Source organism: Netta rufina (genome assembly GCF_964035555.1).
Source record: "Netta rufina genome assembly, chromosome: 2".
Lineage (NCBI taxonomy): Eukaryota > Metazoa > Chordata > Aves > Anseriformes > Anatidae > Netta > Netta rufina.
Genome location: NC_140124.1, coordinates 84,815,568 through 84,836,199, shown reverse-complemented (window position 1 = coordinate 84,836,199; position 20,632 = coordinate 84,815,568). Strand labels below are relative to the sequence as shown.

Genomic DNA, 20,632 nt, shown 5'->3' with positions numbered 1-20,632 from the left:
AGACAACCTTTCAACCTTCACAAATTCATCATAAGGAATAAGTAAAATTCCCTTACCCAAAAAAGTGCACAGCAGTTGGCAAAATCTTACACTACATTTCCACATTAATAATTACCCATTCTTGCGACTTCCCTTCAGGAGAAATGATGAATGGCATTTATTCTGCATGCTTTTCCCCTAGATATTGGACATCTCATCTCAAATGTATTTATGGAAATTGGAGGAACCCAGTACGTTACTCACCAGCATCTACTTAGGCAAACAGAAATGTTGAGTCAAAGAACATTTTTCACAAAGTGACAGCAGTCTCTGACGTTGCAGCTTGTGTTCTCAAGGACAAAGAAACCTGGGAAATAATGTTCCCAGCTCTCATGAACAGCAAAAATCATGGATTTAGTAGAGATGTTTTTACGGCCAAGTGCAGTCTTCCTCTTATTATAGTTCTGATTGAGCCTTTTCCTACCCCAGCACCTTTCTTCCACAGAGGGTAACATACGAGTCATTTCTCTGTTTGCTATCACATGTTTTTGACCTTGCAGTTAATAACTTTGCCTTTCTCATTTCAAAATATCTGCTTATTTTAACAATGCTGAAGACAATAGCCACTTATGAAAACAGTGTTCTTTCCACTTCCCTTATCCTTGCACTGGTGCTCCTCTGCCTCCAGAGTGAGTTACCAGAAATTTCATCTAAACAAAAAATGAATGCTTCCCTGCAAGCCCAGCCCTGTGAGCCTGCTCACTGCTGGCCAGACAGATGCCTGTGCTGATCCAAAAACAGGAAAGGGAGCATGCCTCTGGCTGAATGGGGATGGAGGGAGGCAGAGCTGGTGTATCCTTACATGTTATATGAGTAAAGTTAACTCTTAGGTTCAACTAATACTCTTAGCTGCATAACCGACGTTCCTATTGAAAGACGTAGTCCTTCCCTCAACTACTCATTCTTATCTTTGTATCTCCTTATTTGTGCTGGCACAGCTGTCTGTAGAACTGTACAGTGGCCCAAAATAGGGAAATGATCTGGCTTAAAAATTAACCCTGGAAAATGTTTGGTTTTCAGCCAGATCCATTTCCTGATCTGGTTTTATGGTGTGGCTGCATCCATGCTTGTTCCAAAAGAATCAGCACAGGATGGGCATGAGCAGCATGAAGCAAAGCTGGAGAAAGCAGAACTGCTTTTTTCCATGGTTGTAGCAGTGTAGGTTAGAACCATGCCGTGGCACAGAGATTGAATGACACATTCCAGTCTGCTGCCATGCCATCAGAGTTCCTGAAACAGTCTGGCAACATGCAGGCTATATATCGAGAATGCAAACTCTCTACCCCTGCTCAGGCACTGCATGGAAAATGCAGAGTGGCATAGGCTGGGCTCCATAAGAAGTGTGCTCACATTTAAGCCCTGATGAGCATTAAGCCTCTCTTATGACCCATATTGAATTACCAATATTGATGTAGCATGTGATTTTTTTTTCTCATCTGTACCTAGTATTATATATACCTTTATATACTGTGTGTTGAGTGAATATTTTGTATTTCCAATGATTTATTATACTGAGTTTATAAACACTGAAATTCACTGGCTGTTCTATTGCCCAGATGTTTATGGTAACTTCCCTATTCTGTGAAAAATGTTTATTTGTAGTCTCTGTTCTGTTTTTTAGCTAGCTTTTATTCTATGAAAGGTTTATTTTTTTCTTACATAATGTAGTCTTTTAAAAAGTCTTTTCTGAAAGAACTTAATGAACACTTATTTAAAAGTTCACTCCTATTCACTGGAGCTGGGGATGTTCACCCTGAAGAACAGAAGGCTCTGGGGAGACCTCATTGCATCCTTTCAGTACTTTTTAAAACTTATAAAGAAGATGGAGAGCAACTTTTTATTCAGGCAGATAATGATAGGACAAGACGGAATGGTTTTAAACTAAAAGAGGGGAGATTTAGATTAGAGATTAGGAAGAAATTCTTCACTCAGAAGGTGGTGAGGCACTGGCACAGGCTGCCCAGAGAAACTGTGGATGCCGCATTCCTGGAAGTGTTCAAGGCCAAGTTGGATGTGGCCCTGGGCAACCTGGTCTAGTGGGTGGCATCCCTGACCATGGCAATGGGGTTGGAATTGGGTGATCCTTAAAGTCCATTCCAACCCAAACCATTCAGTGATTCTGCAGTTCATATGCCATTGGCTTCTGTTAACAGAAGAGTTGGAGGCATGTCTAAAGAGACAGTATCAACTCTTCCCCATTATATCAGCTATAGTGAATATCTCTAAATAGTTCTTTTCTTTAGCGTAGCTTTTACCAAAGTATCTTGCTGTTTTCTTCCCACTGGCACCTCATTTTTTTTTCCAAAGATTTGCATTGCTTCCTTGCCATTTGTCAGTTCTCCAATACTGTGGCTGTTTTGAATAAGGCTACCCACCTCAAGTTTCAGTCCAGCAGCTTTTCATTGCAGTTACTTTAGAGCTGGTGACTTCTTGTTGATCAATTTATTCATGTGCACTGAGAACATCCGAACATTTATTCATATGCTCTGAGGAGCATCTTCTGCTGCTGCTCCATGCTGAGGCAGTTTCTCAGACTCACTGTCTGTAAGTAATGGCTGTGAGATGGAGCGAGTCTCCTTAACTACCTCACTTGAATGAAAACCCCCACTTAATTTCTCTGCAGTGATCTTATCTGCTTTAGTGCTACCATCACTCTGCCCCTGTGCTGAATGCAATAGCATGCAAGACTCATGAGCTGCTTGTCTTGACTTTCTGTGTGACTTTGCTGCAATGATAAGAGAAAGTTCATTCAGTTTTTTTCCTTTTTCTGAGGCAAATATTGAAAATAGACCCAGTTGAGTGTTGCACTAGAATTTAAAAATACAGATAACATATTGTGCAGTCAAGCAATGAGACATGGATTGGTTCTTGTTACACCCAACTGGTTCAAAGTCAGTGGTGTTATGTGGTAGATGCATGGCAGTGTCTTGTCCTAAATGAAGCCAATTGCTCTCTGCTGCCTGGAGGAATGCAGTGTCCTTCATCCCTCCCTGGGTGTTCCACTATGCACACCAGCTGGGAACTGCTGTCAAGTAAAATAGAGTAAGGTGAAGAAGGCAAGTTTTTGTATCTCCATGATAATTGTGCCTGCTGTGGTACAAGAGCCATTCTGAGCTGTTTTCATGGTGATATGTTAAAAAGGTTTTGTAGATAACATGTAAAGTAGGAAGCAATCTTGGTTTTCAGATGACTTTAAGGCTATAAAGTTTTAATAGGTTCTTTAATGACATATGTCTACTAAATTGGGTACATCATACAAACAGAAACCCAGAATTTTAAAAAACTAAGGTAGTGTTTACATGTTTTTAAGTCTGAATACACATTTTGAAATATACCTTGACATTTTTAATTTCAAAACAAATTGTAGAGTACATTCTGCTTTTTTGCTGATTTCTGAGTTCTCTTTACCATTTTTTTCACAGCCTATATTTCAATAAATAATAAAACAGTAAATAAATTATTTGTTTAATATTAGATCTTTAAAAATAAACATTATTTTGAAGACTTCAGCTTATCTGGTTCCTTTTGTTTTCAATACAAAGTTGGTACAATATATGGATACCTAATTTTGATTTTATGCCAGACTTGCAGTTTACTTTTTAAAATTTATGCAAATAATTTTGGCATCCCAGTATTTTATTGGATTTTTGCTGCATCAAGACAGTTTATTGGATTTTAGCTGCATGAATACAGTTGGTGGCATTTAAGTTTATCATATGTGTGTGGAACTTGTGCATATAAATAATAATATAAAAATAAAACAGACATTCTGAAAAAATGACTGCATGTATTTTGCATCATATGGTCAGTTTTTAATTAAATATCTAAACAATACCCAACAATACCCAGGACTTATCAACCAATTTAAAGAAACCTGACTGCATTGCTCTCTATGCATTTAGTAGAGGCATGGTTTCTCTCTTAATATTTTTTCATCTTACAGTTTCTCAGCAGATGGATTTTTTGCTTCACCAATTTTTACCTTCATAGCTTTTTGAAGGCTTGCAAAATCATTTTAATACCATCTCATTTCAACTTTCTACTTGTCTTTGGCTGTGATCTCAAGAAAGTATCTATGAATCATTTTTGAGCTGAGGCAGCAAACATCCAATCAGAAGGACTACTGTCATGTTTTTATGTGAACAGTTACTGACTACTAATAATAATGGCTAGAATTTTTATTTTTTTAATGTAAGATTGTGATCATAATTATGTTCTCCTTGCTAATAACTTAGTCTTCATTGAGGCTGAAGAGTAGTGTTAAACCATTGGACAACGCTGAAATAGCTCTTGATTTATATCAACTCAAATGAGATAGTCCAGTGGAGTCTTTAATGTAGAAATAATGCCACAGAATTTACCACAAAGCATTTACATTATTGAAAAGAAATACAGAGGGCCCTGGAAAAATGTGACTTAATTCATTTTTCAATATCTTTTTAATGAAATTGGATCTTCAAAAATACTAATATTCCAGGAATTTTATACATTTCTATATAATGAAAACTCTGGTACAAAAATAAGAGAAGGATAAAAGTATTACTATCAGTTTTGAAACACAAAAAGAAAACAAACAACCACCTGACTGGGCCGTTTCTTATAATCTTCAAAAAATTCCAATTTAAAAATCTCTTGTTATTTTAAAACCAGTAAAGCTTTTGCTGTATGCATACTAGAAGGAGAAAATGTGTTTCATGAAGAACTGAAAGTATAGCAATAGGTTTCTCTTTCCTCTACTACCCCATTTTTACCAGACTGATTGCATTACATAACTTAAAGTTGGTAAAAGTTAGGGTCTTCCTGAAGTGCCCATTAGAGTAAGCGGAATTCCACACTTCAGATATTTTAGGCATCATATTAAGTTGCAAAACTGTAAACTGTTTCCATAACAATATTTCATCTGTGGGATGAATTTCTACCAAAGCCTGAAAGTATATACATAAATTTTCCATTGGTTAAGGCACCTTGCAACTTTTTGTTTATTCCTGGTCTTTTTTGTGGGCCTTTTTTTAGAGGACAGTGGAGAACAGTTATAAATTCAATGAAATGTATGCCACATACTGTGTGTCTGGTTGTTGATCTCTGTGGGATCTGGAATTGTACTTGAGTGACCAAATAATATCCTTGTAGGAGTGATGTACTGTGCTTATTTTGTCTCTTAAACCTGTACTCCAGCAGGACAAGATGCCTATTGTTTCTTTACCTCTGTGTCCTCTTGTAACAGAATGAATATTACTGTAGGTTAGACTTCCTGTGGAAGAACAAGTTCAAAAAAGAGCGGGAGGAGATTGAAACCATGGAGAACCTAAATCGTGTGCTTCTGGAGAATGTGCTTCCAGCCCATGTAGCTGAACACTTCTTGGCAAGAAATCTGAAGAATGAGGTGAGACATCTCTACATATCCTCTGCTCTGTATGAAGGCAGCATGTTGTGGAAATACCACTTAATGCTGAGTTGAACAGTAGGTCCGTACACTCAGATTATAATTTAGTTATTTTTATTCTCCCTTACCTTCCTGAAAAGCTTACGTTATAGCACTGAATGCACCATAGTATGTTGAAATAAAAAATGTGAAATTATTTCAACATGCATTAATATGCATTCAGATACTTTTTCGTTTGTGATTAGAGTGGAGCTGCATCTTCATTTTGAATTTGCTTCTGGTGACTGGAGACCTTGCTTAGTGAAGTGAAAATAAACATGTTCCCTGAAAAAGTGGCTATTTTAATTCTAGAAGAAGGTTCTAAACACTGAAATACCTGTTTACTCACTGCTTATTGACCTAATTCAAGCATCACAAAAGTCGTCTAAAAGATCCTTGTTGACTTCAGCGCAATTCAGATCTGCTTCTAATACTGCTTTATAGTTTTAATAAAGAAAAGAAGGACGAAAAAATGAAAAAAATGAAAAAAAATTTAGAGAGAGTAGCAGTTTCTAGAGATCTTAAATGCAGTCGTTTGAACTGCATACAAAACAATAGTTCCAAAACTGACAAAAGAGGGGAGAGGGCAGCTTTAGGAATTCATTTTGATCTCCTGAGTCAAAAAGGACAATGTTTTCCCTTTGGTTTCACTGTGGTTTGCATTAAGCAGTACTATAACGTACTTTATTATCAGTACTTTAGTATTACATTCAAATATTTGTTTGGTAGCTAATGTCAAATGAAAACTACTGTGGGGTTCCTTTGAATCCAGTGAAGACCTTGGCTGAAAACCAAGCTGGCTCAGCTCCAGTTTATCTCAGGCATTAAACACAGCAAACCGTCAGGAGATTGCTTTCTCATTTATGTGCTATTCCATCTCAGCTCCCCAGCAGAGCAGCACCATCTGCTCACCCTTGTATTGGCAGCTGGATTTATATTGTCACCCCTCAAGATTCTTGGGTTGGTATGAGCTTTAGTAAATTTAGTGAAGATGAGAAATTGTACTGTGCTGATCTCTCCAGTCTATCACGTCGGCTGAAGAAAGAATGGTTTGATACCATTTTAGTGGCATCCCTTTAAAAAAAAAAAAAAAAAAAAAAGTAAAAATCCAACAATCTTGAAGTTTTGTTGTTGTTGTTGTTGTTTGTTTGTTTGTTTGTTTGTTTTGCATTGTTTGTCTTTAAGCACAGTTTTCAGAGAGGCAAGAACCTTTCAAATTCTTGGAAATGTTCACAAACACAAGCATCTGGCATGTCTTCAGATTTGTTTCAGCATCTGCAAGGATGTATCAAGCCTTAAAGAATATTGTGTATATGTGTATGTTTATACACCCCAAAATATGTTGGAACAGATCAAACCTTTACTTTCTTTCTGTGGATATTTAGGTAATTAGATAGTGAATTAAAATTTCTTTGTCTTCCCTAGTGGCAGTCATGTTAGTATGTTTATGTATATTCTTTTCTACTGAAGATTTTGAGATGAAGATTAACCTAATGGATGAATAGTCTGTTTCTGAATACTACTTGCCATCCTAGAGTTTTGTGCATGCAGCTGTGTGAAGGAAAGGGAAGACTAAGTATGCTGCTGAATGAATGCAGCAGGAATGAAACGGAAAAAATGTGTGGATAAATGCTAACTGGGAGCAGTGGGACCGTGCTTTTAAAAGACCAACAAAGGTCTTTTCATAACAGGACACATGTTGACTAATGCTGATATGGTAGAAGCAAAATTATTTCAAAGCAGGCAAATGTAATAAAAGTCTGTTTGCTCTATCAGAGACTCCAGAACTGTGTTTCTGCTGTATGTATTTGCTGTGTTTCTGTCTGTATGCTGGGTACCAGATAGGGTACTTTCTAGTTGAGAGACAGAAGAACAAATATAAAATGAAAAGCAGGAAACGGGGACAGGATTAGGTGTATCTTCTGTGACTGACCTCTGCACCCTACTCCTTTGTGCTGTTAGCATCCAGCTTCCCTATGACTAAGAAGTACCCAGGAGCCTTTGTGCTGCAAGCTAACTTGCAGGCACATTATTGAGCTGAATACCTAGCAAGAGGAACCCTGATTCATTAGCTGCCGGACAGAGCCAGCAGAAATTGTGCCCCAGAGAAGCCGACCTCTAGCCTTTCATGAGCCAAGGAAAGGGGACCAGTTAGCCTCCTTCATCCTGAGAAGGTCTCTAGGCACTGGTGAAGAGGGGACAGTAAGGAAGGCCCACCAGCAGAAATTCAGATGTTATAAAAGGAAGGATAAAAAAAGGATTGACTGTGGAAGAGAATGATTTTATTTTTGTTGAAATAAAGTCATTCCTTCCTGGAATGGTGCTCTATTTAATTTTCTGATTAAACATTTTGGAGAGTACTCTTTCAAGAGAAGTACTCATAGGAAAATTAAGACACCTGATTGCCACAGCCTTTATTATTATGAATGATTGCAATAAACTATCTGGGAATGCCTATTTAAAATTGCTTGACATTTATTGTGACCGTCACAATTACTACTCGTGGCTATAAACAGTGCTATTTGTTGTTTCTGTGCTGGTACTGTGTTATACAGCATTAGTAGGGATGGATATTGCCCCTTGTTGAGAGAGGAAGGAGGACAAATGGGACACTGATGCTGAGCTTCAGCATGACAGGTGTTCACATACAACATTCTGTATTTGTTTTTGAGGTGGAGAAGAGGAAAGAGTAATAACTCTGGTTATAGATTTGAGTTTCTAAATGTAACACTCAGGCATGCAACCCTTTTTTACAGGCTGTTTGTCCCCACTGCATGGACAGCCAACAGCATGAAGCACACTGACACTTTCTGTGTCACAACAGCAGTTTATTTGAATTACTGCTCCTGGTTTTTTTTTTGCTTAGTCATATCCTCTTCCTTATGACTGTTCATTGTACACGTTACCACGATTTTTTCTGGGTGACACTTCTGCTTTCAGTGACAACAGTTTTTTCAGTGGAAATAATAAGACATGAGTTGACATGCAGTCACCTGCATGGCCCTGTGCAGGCTACTTCAGCAGTTGTAGGAGCAGCTGCATATTAACGTGGTATTCACCTGTTTTGCTTTTGCCTGTAAATTTGATGGCAATTTTTTTTTCAAATGTTTGTATATACTTCCTAGTTATGCATTTTTCTAGTATTTCCATAAGAGTTAAGGTTTCTAACTCCCTAAGCTCTTGTCTTTCATGTAGTTGAATAGCATTGTACTATACATTTATATCTCACACATGTAAAATATTTTTTCCATGTTCTATTTCCAAATGTCCTATTTGTCTTCTGGTTCCTGTATTATGAGGTGGTAAAAAGAATCCCATCTTCTACCATCTGGACTTCATATTACTCAGTAATATGTATTCCTCTGTCATGTCCCTGTGCAGCTAGTTTTCTTTTTCTCTAAGGGTTCAGTTGTAGCACCTAGCAGACATGAATCCTTATGACTTGAATTTATATTCTCAAATAAACCTGTACATGGTATTTCCGTGTACTATTTCAGATATGGCAGTGCCTCACTGTCAGCTCTGTGACGAGATTTTGTCTTTTTCATAAACTTTACAACTAATATCTCATAAGCAATTCTGTTGGTTTTTACTTTCTCAGGATGCAGGGTTCAATAAAGTAAATAAAACAGAAAGCTGCTATCTAATGTTAATCTTGGAAATTAAAACAGCCTTTTGTTACTAATTAACTACTAATGTCACAGAATCCCTAGGATAATAGAATTGTGTGTTAGTATTATTTACAACAGTATTATTAATTTGGCTGGGTTTAACTTACTGGGTTTGTTTAGCTGGTAGGAATATGAACATTTTCTTTTTTGGTGAAAAAATATTTCATCACAGATGTATACAGATTGTTTATTTTGTCAGGTCAAGTTTCAAAAGTACGTGTAATAATCCACAATTTGAAAGCTAGTTGTCTACATTCTGAAATAAATACTCCTCTCTCGCTCCAGTCTTCTATATAACACTGTGAATTTCTCCTTCCATTACCAAGCCCTATATATATAACTTTTTTTTTGCAGCCCCTTCCCTATTTTAAAAGCCTGCAGCATGTGTGTGGCCTGAATTCCTTCACCCACCAATGAAGTCAAGTTACTGAGAGGGTGACTTGAGGAAATAGACGCAGAACCAATATAAACCACAGAATGTAATCTCTGTGCCTTTTCTGCTAACTGGTCTATGGAGAGCACTCAGCATGTCAGATCTTATGTTTTAAGAATATTTATAAGCAAATGTTACTGTAACTTCAGCCTAGACATGCCTGAGATAAATTTGAAATAGATAGATGTGAAGCAAAATGCAGGCCGCAAAGACTGAATATTTGGGGAGTATGGGCATGGTTTACTTTGAGATTCTTTAAAAAGAGAAAAATATACTGCAAGTGGAATTGAAAACGGAAAAAAAAAAAAAAAAAAAAAAAACTTGGATAAATAACAAGGGAAATAATATCTGATCCTTTTTGAAATCACAGAATCAAAAATTCACAGAATCACCTTATTCACTAGAGTATTGAAATCCATGCTCCACTCAAATACCTTGAGCAGGATTTGGCTTTATACTAGCTTACATCTTTTATTGCTGTGGTTAACTTTGTGTATGTGTTTCTATACTTTTTTAAAAAACATTAATTTGATAAATATTCTTTATTTATTTATTTTTCTTTTTTCAGGACATAAATATGTCCTGAAAGGAGAGATATTCTAATGATTAAGGGCATTGGAGATGAAACTGAAGAGACGTGGGGGGGTGGTCATTTTTTAGCACCAGGGGCTTCCTGTGGAGCAGATGTACTCTCATTTCAGTGGTCACAGAAGGCAATAGAGAATCTGACATAAGTAATTTTAAGTTCAGGTGACTTATTTATCTTTGCCTCAGCTCCTTGTTATGGAAAAGAAATGACATTTATTTTGTCCTATTAGGCGTCTTGTCATTTTAGATTAGGAACTATCAGGATTGTGTCGCATTATGCATTTGTAGCATTGGGGTTGTGATTTTGCTTCAGTTTTCTAGTCATTTCTAGTCATTATAATAATACAGCTAATAATAAATTAAAGATTGTTTTGCAAAATGTGCTCTCAGCCGTGCAAGCAAAAAGAAATTCTCTGCATGCGAAGCCTCAGAAGTGGGCCCTATCTACTAAATTAGTGAACATTTTATGTTTACTAAGTTAATGTTCAGGAGAATAAAGGGGTAACATTAAATCACTAGAACATTTTCAGCTGACTATGTTGAGTCTGTTTAATAAACAGGTTTATACACTGTTTAAAAAACAATAAATACAACTAAATGCAAAAATATCTGAACACTGCCTTAAGGCTCCACCACCTCCCTTTTCAGAACCAGGACACCACATAAGTTTATTTTGGAAACTTTTGTTTAGTGCTGGGTATGACAGAGTGTGTTTTTTTTCTCTCTTCTGTTTTCTTTTGGACAGGATCTGTATCATCAGTCATATGACTGTGTCTGTGTCATGTTTGCCTCTATTCCGGATTTCAAGGAATTTTACACAGAATCTGATGTAAATAAGGAAGGCTTGGAATGTCTCAGGCTGCTAAATGAGATCATTGCTGACTTCGATGATGTATGTACTTCTAACAACAATCAAAATATGGTTTCAATTTAATAATCCAGGGTATGCAACAGTAAGCAAATGTATTTGAAAAGGAGAGCAGAAGAGCTGTCAGAAAAGAACTTTTGTGTGCCCAGTCATGTAGAAATTACTTACAGGAAGTATTAAAGGAAGAAGTGATTTATGTGGGATAAATCATACCAACACCACACTAGTTGCTTTTCATTCTCTTCAAGGAGAATCCTATGCATATATCTGATGGAAAAATTCTGCCCTTTAGTTGCAGTTCATGAGTCAACCACTAACTCTAGTTTCCAAATACTAATGCCTAAAGTAAAGTACCTAAGTCTGTGCCCTAAATTTTTACAGCTCTGTGTTATACTTGCTCATAAGGACATAAAACTATTAAAGAGTCTTTAATTTAAAGGAGGGCAACAGATGATGAAGGGTCTAGAGGAGATGAGGAGCGGCTGAGGTTCCATGGTTTGCTCAGCCCAGAGCAGAGCAGGCTGAGGGGAGGCCTCATGGCGGCCTGCAGCTCCCTCACAAGGGGAGCAAAGGGGCAGGCGCTGAGCTCTGCTCTCTGGGGACAGTGACAGAACCCGAGGGAACGGCATGGAGCTGGGACAGGGGAGGGTCAGGCTGAGGGTTAGGGAAAAATTCTCCACCCACAGGGTGGTCGGGCACTGGGACAGGCTCCCCAGAGCAGTGGTCACAGCACCGAGCCTGACGGAGCTCAGGAAGCGTTTGGACAGCACTCTCAGACACATGGTTTGATTTTCGGGTGGTCCTGTGTGGAGCCTGGAATTGCACTCAGTGGTTCTTGAATTCTCTTCCAACTTGAGGTATTCTGTGATTCTATGACCTGCATTTTTTTGGTTATACAGCACATTGACCAGTTGATGTATGAGCAATGGGAATGTTTTAACATTCTGTTCTCTTAATTTACAAGCAAGTGCAGAGTGTATGACTATAGATAGATTGTGAAAAAGCATCTGTAAAGGTCTCACTGAGAACTGTATTTGTCTTAAAAAAAAAAGTTGGTGATGAAGATACCCAAAGAATGTGTTAAGACTGTGTCATGACTCAGACAGCACAGTCTGGATTTGCATTTGTGCAACTGTAGAGGGAATTTTAGTAGCATACCCGCTTGGATAACTTTGGAGTGTTCAAAACAACCTGTGTTACAAACTAGAATTCCTACCATCCCATCCTGAAGAGATGCTGTCTTTCAGAAAGCTGCATAAAGCTTAAGCATTAGCTCACATGGTGACTCAGTTCAAATATCAAATGAATGCAAAGTCCAATGACTAAAAGTGGACTAAGTTAACTAAGTTAAAAAGACAGTAAGGTGGAAATTGATCTCAGTACTAATAATTTTAGTTTCTTTATAATAAAATATATTTTAGCAGACATAAATTCCCTTTCCTTAGGAACAATTATTGTATCCATTGTTTTATCCACCCTTAAGTCCTTCATCCTGTATATATTTGTGAAACCATTTGGGGTCTATTAAGAGACAGTTCTAAGAACTGATGCTCTGAATGCTGTGAGAGGAACAAGCTATTAGAGTATCAAGGCTGCTGATCTCAATAATAAATAACTATTCTTGTTTTACAGCTATTGTCTAAGCCAAAGTTCAGTGGAGTTGAAAAGATAAAGACCATTGGGAGCACTTACATGGCAGCAACGGGACTGAGTGCTACACCCAACCAAGAACAGTGTCAGGTATAAAAAAAGCGTTCTTGCTCAATGAAAATAATTTTCAAATGAAGCCTAAAATTCTGTTCATTAAACTGCATGCTACATATAACATTGTCGCCTATTTTTTTCTTCTTAATGTAGATTGTATTGTACTGGGCAAGTGTATACTTTTATTTAGCATCTCTGTGAATTATTGTTCTTCACATTGCAGTTTGAAAATGCCACTTCTAAGTCTAAATTCAGCCTTCTACTCTAAACAGAATACCTCATTTTATTGCTACATGCTGCAGCAGAAGTAATTGGATTTATGGAGTCCTAAGAAGACTGTAGGAATCACTATTTTCTGTTGTAAATTGTGAGTGCAGGGTGGCTGTATTAACCATACAATTACAGAACCTTCAGGGTCATCATTGAAAATGGGTTTCTTTGTTTCTGATTGGTTTAATAGGGTAGCATTGGGAACTGCAGTCAGTAGAAATGAAGTTCAGAGAAGCAATTCATAACTTTGAAGCAAAGTCCTTGGTTTTACCATGATCTTTAGAGTACTCCAGGTTAGCAACAGAGGCACAGCAATTATGAATCAGTGCATTTTCTGCTAAGGATTAATTGTACTTCTGACAAATTCATGTTGTTTCTAGAGAGAAGCAATTAACACCTGAACTATAGACCTTAAGAATCCTAAGGACAAAATAGAATAATTTTAAATTAGCTGTGACATGCAATTCAGGGAGGTGAAGGGGATGAAGGAAATGCAGGACTAGAGATGAGAAGACTTAGAGGAGTTCTCAACCACTGCTTACACCGGAAGAAATGTATTACTTGAGTTATTTCCACAAAGTTAACCAGGAGATCTGAGTCTTACTGTTCCTTCAGTGATTTAATACACATTCTGAAATCCACCAAAACTTAGAGGTCTTCAGTTCAGATGCTGCAAGATCCACAGATACTGCAGTACCTAGTGCAGCAATGACTGACTGCTAGGCGTGCTCCTGGGCACAGCACCCAAGGAAAGCTAAATGACTAAAGATGGAGTCTGAATACATAAGCTGAGTTGAAAAACAATCTGTCTTAGCTAGATTTGAACTCCAAAGGAAACAGAAAGGCTTCATTGATCTAAACAACTGCTCTGGCAAGTGCCACTACTGTCCCACCTAGGCTGATATATCTACTTTATGAATCATCTCACAAAGTTGTCATCTGTCCATTTGTTCTGTCACTTTATCTCAAAAGATGAGGAAGATTCAGTCATTTCTCATAGAGACCTATAAGCCTACCTCTTAAGAAATCATTGTCTGTCAAGGTCCTACCCTGGGCTGTGGAAGCCTGAAAATCAATTCTCTCCTTAGCCTGGGGGGGCTCAAACCAATACTTAGGAATCAGTCTATGCTGTCGATGTACAAGAAGACATTAAGTCTATAGCCTTAGTAACTCATGTAAACGGTGAGATAGTAAATTAGTGGACGGGGAGTGGGTCGTCTGCTCACTTCATTTGTCCTGCATTTTGTTCATTTTCAGGTCTATTAGGTGTTCTCAGAAATGCTTGGTTATCTGCCAGATGAAATCAGTAGAGAAAGTCTTAAAGCTAAATCTCACTGGAGTTTAAGTTAGCTGCTTAAACACCTAGCACTAGGGTTCTGGGATGTGCAACACTGAGAGAGAGGCGTCTCTGTGAGGCTGCCCACAAGCATTAATTACTATTAAGGGGCATAAAACAAAAGCAGACACTCAGAGAAGATTAATAAGCAAATCCTAGGCACACATAGGCAGTGAGTGCCAGTGGGACTAGACAGCAGCTCATCAGTTGTTTGACAGTCAGATGGTTAGATTATGCATTTTTTGGATCTCTCATCTCCAGACTGATTGATCATGTAAGTGAAATGCATCATGGTCCATCGGCCATTGTTTGATCTAAGTGATGCTGGACAGGACATAATCTTCTTACATTACTTTTCTGCTGCAGCCTGCTGGCATTAGGATATCCCTGAGGGTTTAAGTGCTTTCAGATTCAGCATATTTTGGCTATGTTCTCACAGTAACTAAGGCTAAGGAAAATGATTTTATTCTGTTTGGCAATTCAGGAACCTGAACGACAGTATATGCACATAGGAACCATGGTGGAGTTTGCATTTGCCCTAGTGGCAAAACTGGATGTCATAAACAAGCATTCATTCAATGACTTCAAGTTACGAGTAGGTATGTATTACAGGATTTTTATGATCATGTCCTGGAGGAAGGGGAGAACTCAGCATAATGTTCAAGCCGATTAAAGTATTAGTAGAACTGTCCAACAGGGCAGTATTACTTAATAAAGAAAATACAGTCTCAGGGGTCTGAATGGTTTTATGGTAGCTGTATAATATTTGTTAGAGAGGTTGTTAACCGTGTAATTTTTTTAAGCTTCTCAGTACCAAAGGAGACTTTAGACAGGGCTTTACAAAACCATATGAATAGCTTTGAAAGACAGTACCTACAAGGGGCCAGTGAGGCTGGAGTTTGAAATATTTCAGATGTACTAAATCAAGCAAGCATACAAAACTGCTTCCCTTCCTAGTGTTAACCAAATGAGGATATTTCTCTGCTTTGTTATTCTGTGATTATTGACAAATAAGAGCAAAAATGACTAGTTATTTATATTTGTTAGGGGTATCAGTTATATTTCACCTTCTAATTGCTTCTCTTTGTTCATCATGGTATTTTTGAAAAAATACACAGTTGTGGTGTGCCATGATGATGAGATAAATGAATTCAGAGCTGGTCAAGAACTTTGTGTTCCAAAATGTTTAATTCCTGATAGCAGTACACAGCAGCTTAACAATGCAATCTGTGACTTGAAAAATGTGAAATGAAAGCATTAAATAAATATTGGAAACCTATAAATCTTGGAAACATGTCTGCAGTATTTGATTTCCATTGGTTGTTCTCCCTTCTTGTCTTTTTCTTGCTGGGCAGCTTGCTTTTCCTTTCAATTGCTCCTCTCATGTTTATTTCACAGTGCCACCCACTGGCAAAGCTTGCTATTTTCTGACCTTAAATATTCATGTGTTCCTTAAGGCGCTTCTTTGTTTTGTGTTCCTTGCCATAGTTAAAAAAAAAAATGACAAAGCAAATCTGAAGTATGCCTCCTTCTCGATGTGTTACAGAACTTGATGAGTTTATAAAAAAAACGTGTAGAGATACCATATTTCTGTGCAAAATAAAAGTTCTCTTCTTGCTGTAGATGACACATGTCACATACTTGCAAACATACTTTTATCAGCAATGTCAGTAGAGATAAAGAGCTGCTGAGTATTGGCGCTAAATCCACAAACTGGTTATAGCAATAACTCTTTTTAACTAGGAATTATGAGGCAAGATGTTTTGGCAGAAAAAACAAAGGAATGATACATGTTTAGAATGGGCAGAAGGAAAAAAAAAAAAAAAAAAAAAAAAAGATTAAATCTACAGAGGGACACAGGCCCCAAACTGTCACTTTGACACCTTAATCCAGTATAGGCACCACTGAGATCTTCAGATCCACTTCCCACCACCAGCTGACTATGAAAGCATCTGATATACATAGGAATTAGAGCCACAGAAACATTTGAGCATCTTCCCCTCACTATGTAATTGGCACTTTAGGGATTTAAACCCAATATGCCATTTGTAAAAGCCTTCCTCAGCTAGCATCTAACCCTAGAATTGTTGCAGCTCACCAGAGGTCTCAGCTTTCAACCTTCATTTTGCTGTAAGTGCCTGAAATGCTAGCTGTGCCTTAGGAGGCACACAGCTTACCCCGATGTTGTCAGGCAAGAGAGCACCTAGACTATATTTCAGGCATTTCTCCTGTTCTGTTAGCTAAGGTGCTTGATTTATTAGACAAGCTCAGATATGTTTTTGCAGAAAGTTTTGCAGAGGTGCTACTTTTATTTTTCAGACCAGAATAGAGTCTGACATGTTGTTTTCCATATAGCTTCATGGTTAGAACATTTGTCTATGTTGTGGGTGAACTTGATTTTGTTCCTGCTGAGGCTGTTCAAGCATAGGGATCTCTGTTCCCTGGAGGATGCCATGAGTCCAAGGTGTAGGATGCTTTCAAGTTGGATACTTTTTGTCAGTGTTTGCTGAATAATATTTCCATTTTCATAGAATAATTAAACGTCCCATTGGGCATAAGAAAATGAGACAGCATCATCCTCTGCTAAAGAATTCACCTGGATGAGATGGATGCTGTTCCTGCCTTGCTCCAATACACATTTATGTGTCATGCAAAAGAGAACTGGAGCAAAAGAGCAGGAGTCACTTAGAGCAGCACATCTCAGACTGTCTTGATGGCCAAAATACATTCCTAAGAGATATGAGTAGAAGTCTTCTTGAAGAAGGAGGGATCTGAACCTTTTCTCCAGTCCCTGAGGACATTACTTAGTGTTGGTTCAGGAAATTAAAAATAAACAAAAACCCTCATCTCCTTCCCATTATATTCTGTGGGAAGGTTCTACTGCATGCTCCTCATTTCTGGACCACGACAGAGTGTATACTACACACATCTCTTCAGTATTCCCTGCAAACTATTTGAGCTACTCAGCAGATAGCTTTTGTGGATTGCACTCGTAAGTCCATAATGCCTTCTGTGCTTTGGTTATTAAGAAACAGAAAGACCCACCTATGACTTGGGAGTTAATGCAGGGTGTTGCAAGGCCTAAGACTCTTCATGAGTTAATCCCAGTTCCTTAGACAAATATTTATCAGGTTTTTATCTGATATCCTTTAGGGTTTGCATGTTTTCCTAATTTTCTAGATTTAACTGCTATAGAACTTTTTGAGGGTTTTCTGGTGGGTGTATGGCCTGGTTGCTAGCCCATGCTGCCCTGCTATATGTGATCCATAACAGATGAGCTAGCTCTAAGATGCCTTCCCATGCTACAATCACAATTCTATTTTGCTGCCTAGATATATCCCTAGTGATGGTTTCTGTCAGAGAATACATATAAGTCAGTTATGGTCTTTTGATTTGGGGTTAGTTGTAGAAATCCAAGCTGTTTGCTATCGCAGGGTACATTTCTCACTGGGTATAAGTTGTCTTTCCTGCTCGTCAGTAAGTGTAGTTTCAATTATAGCAGATTTGATGCTGGTTAATGGTAGTGCTTTTGATTTTGCCTCCTTGTTTCCTTCCCTACTAGCAGAGTACAACTCACTCCCTTTACAAACGTAACATAGAATGGAAACTCACTGCAAAATAAAACATGCTCAGAGTCTAAAGGGGTCTATACTATGTTGTTCTTCACTCTTACGGTCTGCATTTCAGAACTAGCAATTTGTTACTCTTGTTCCATACTTAAGCAAAAGATAGGAATATATATACTTATAGTATAACTCTTTAGGACCATATTATAGGCAATCCAACCTTCAGAACAAGGATTCAAATCCTTGCAATTCATTCATATTAATTTATTCTACATTTAAGAATGAAAATGAAAAATTAAAATAATTCATTTGATTTGGCCATCAATTATTACAGAGAGGAGAAGTCTTTCACTGAAAGTAGAAATAAGAAGAATAATAAGAATTGTGGTATATCTGTTTTCCCAAAGGAAGCTGTTCTTCCTACACTCTGTTTCTCGTGCTATGTATCAATGGCAGTAGCAGGTTATTAGGATAATAATAGTTAAAAATATCAAAATTATTCAGGATGAGAGGGAGTTGTAAAACTAAAATTAGACTAACTATCTTTTGGCATTTTTATAAATACCATCCTCTTATTGTAAGGAAATGTGAACAGGCTGTACCGACTAGTCAACACGGACCAAATACCATGCTTAGTGACTTGGTATGTTACCGGGTGCAATACTTGTCCTCATTGGGTGTATTTTCTTAATATTATGTTCTGATGTTTTTCAGGTATTAACCATGGACCTGTAATAGCTGGAGTAATTGGAGCTCAAAAACCACAATATGATATCTGGGGCAATACAGTAAATGTGGCCAGCAGGATGGACAGCACTGGTGTCTTAGATAAAATACAGGTACTCTTGTTTCATGCTGGTATTTATCTTAATTCTTTGGGTATGGTGCTTAAAAAATACATTTGTACATTAAAGAGGTCTGTGGTTTTGGAGCTGAGGTTGCCTACAGAAAAAAGACCTACCAGTTGTCCGTACATTTAAAAAGAATTAAACCATGGGCAGGAACATAAAGTATTAAAAGAAATAGTATGGGAAAATATGTGCGAAGAATCAAAACTTTGTGTTTGTGCTACAGAAGAATACAATGTTTTGCCTGGAAATGCAGCACCAGATTAAGAAAGGATTTGGGGGAAATCACATTTGTATTCTATACATTTCTAAACTCATAAAATATTAGCTACATTATGCCTGAAGGGCTTTCCTGATGTTAATTATTTCTAAATAAAGGAAATGTCCATAACTGCAGTCTGTCAAATTAAATCCATAAAGCAATGATGAAGCATTTATTTCGTTGAAACATATAGAATAATAATCTTCATAAATTATTATTGCAAGGTTAATGGTTGACTTGATGACCTTGGATGACTTTCCAACCTAAGTGATTCTATGATTATCTATATAGACTGGAGACAGAGTTGTGTAGGAAAGACCTTCAATTAGCTAATTTTCCAGTGATTTCATATTTAGGGATCACATTTTAAATTTCTGCCTGGTATGCTGCATAGCACTTGGGGTTCCCATTGTGTATGTGACTGAGACCACTCAGAATCTATGGTTGAGACTATTCAGAAGTAAATAATGCAAAAGTAGAGCTGCTGGCCAAAACTGAAAATAGGAGGCATTTCAAAGCATGATATCTACACTTGTTTGCTTCACAAAGAAATGTGGCTAGTCTGAGAAAGCTGATGCTGTTGAACAACCTCTGCCCTAGCAGGCTTACACCTAAAATGGCAGAACTGCTTCAAGTTTGGTTCACAGCCAGTTGTGTGGGAAACTGCCAACAGCAGCTCTGACAGATGATGATAATGTCTTACGATCACTTCATTCATGCTGCTTTAGTTTGCACAAAAAGATGGGGAAGGTGGGTATTCTGAAATAAGAAACAGCTCTCGAAGCTGAGGAAAATGCTGTGTGAGGTTGAGCAATGTTCTTTGTGTATCCACAAGCCTTCTGTCTATGGTCCTAGGTACAAAAATGATTACACTGAATTTAATACTTCATTTATGTGATTAGGTTGGGCAGCCAGCAACAGACTATTTAAAAGCTCAGGTGCTCAAATCTAGTCTGAGTCCTTTGAAGGGCTTATAAGTATTATAGCAAAACCCTTGCAATCACTCAGCACAGATGTTCTCTGGAAGAAGATTCTGCCTTGCTCTTTTGTCAGTGTTGGTTTTGTTATTGTCTTGTTGCAGGTTACAGAAGAGACGAACAATGTCCTGCAAACATTGGGATACATGAGCACTTGCAGAGGAATAATAAATGTAAAAGGAAAAGGAGAATTGAAGACATACTTTGTACATACTGAAATGACAAGGTCCCTTTCACAAGGGAATGTGGCATCTTGAAGAATGCTTGTACATGTCATCAATACCATATTTTCAGGAAAGTATCACGCACTTTTTAACTACATTTTGGCCCTTAACATGCGTGCTATTTTCTGATATGTGGCACTTATTTTAATATGGCTGCAGAATAGTCTCATGAGCCATCATTTTGCACCTTGATATTCCTATGTTCAAGGACAGTTGTGATGTACGCTGTAGGACTGGAAGATTGTACTGCAACTTGCACTGTTATTCCGAGACAAGAAAAGAAGGAATGGGAATTAAAAAGAGGTAACTCATCCTGAAAGGACTAAAAAGAGATGTTGGTGACAAATGTGGGGAAAAAAGGCAATAAAGCTAGGGGTGCATACTATTTCCCGATGCATGGTGTTTTCTGGAAAATACAGTCGCT

The 20,632-nt window shown here is 37.7% G+C and overlaps 1 protein-coding gene across 1 annotated transcript in view; it reads left to right on the top strand.

Moving 5' to 3' along the window:
• ADCY2 (adenylate cyclase 2) overlaps positions 1-20,241 on the top strand; it is a gene marked incomplete at both ends in the record, with an annotated part of 200,980 nt that extends 180,739 nt beyond the window's left edge. Inside the window, 6 exons of the mRNA XM_084281497.1 lie at positions 5,264-5,422; positions 10,899-11,045; positions 12,654-12,761; positions 14,816-14,930; positions 18,612-18,736; positions 20,089-20,241. Coding sequence (XP_084137623.1) covers positions 5,264-5,422; positions 10,899-11,045; positions 12,654-12,761; positions 14,816-14,930; positions 18,612-18,736; positions 20,089-20,241 — 807 coding nt within the window. The remainder of the gene's footprint in view (positions 1-5,263; positions 5,423-10,898; positions 11,046-12,653; positions 12,762-14,815; positions 14,931-18,611; positions 18,737-20,088) is intronic.
• Positions 20,242-20,632: the final 391 nt, after the last annotated feature.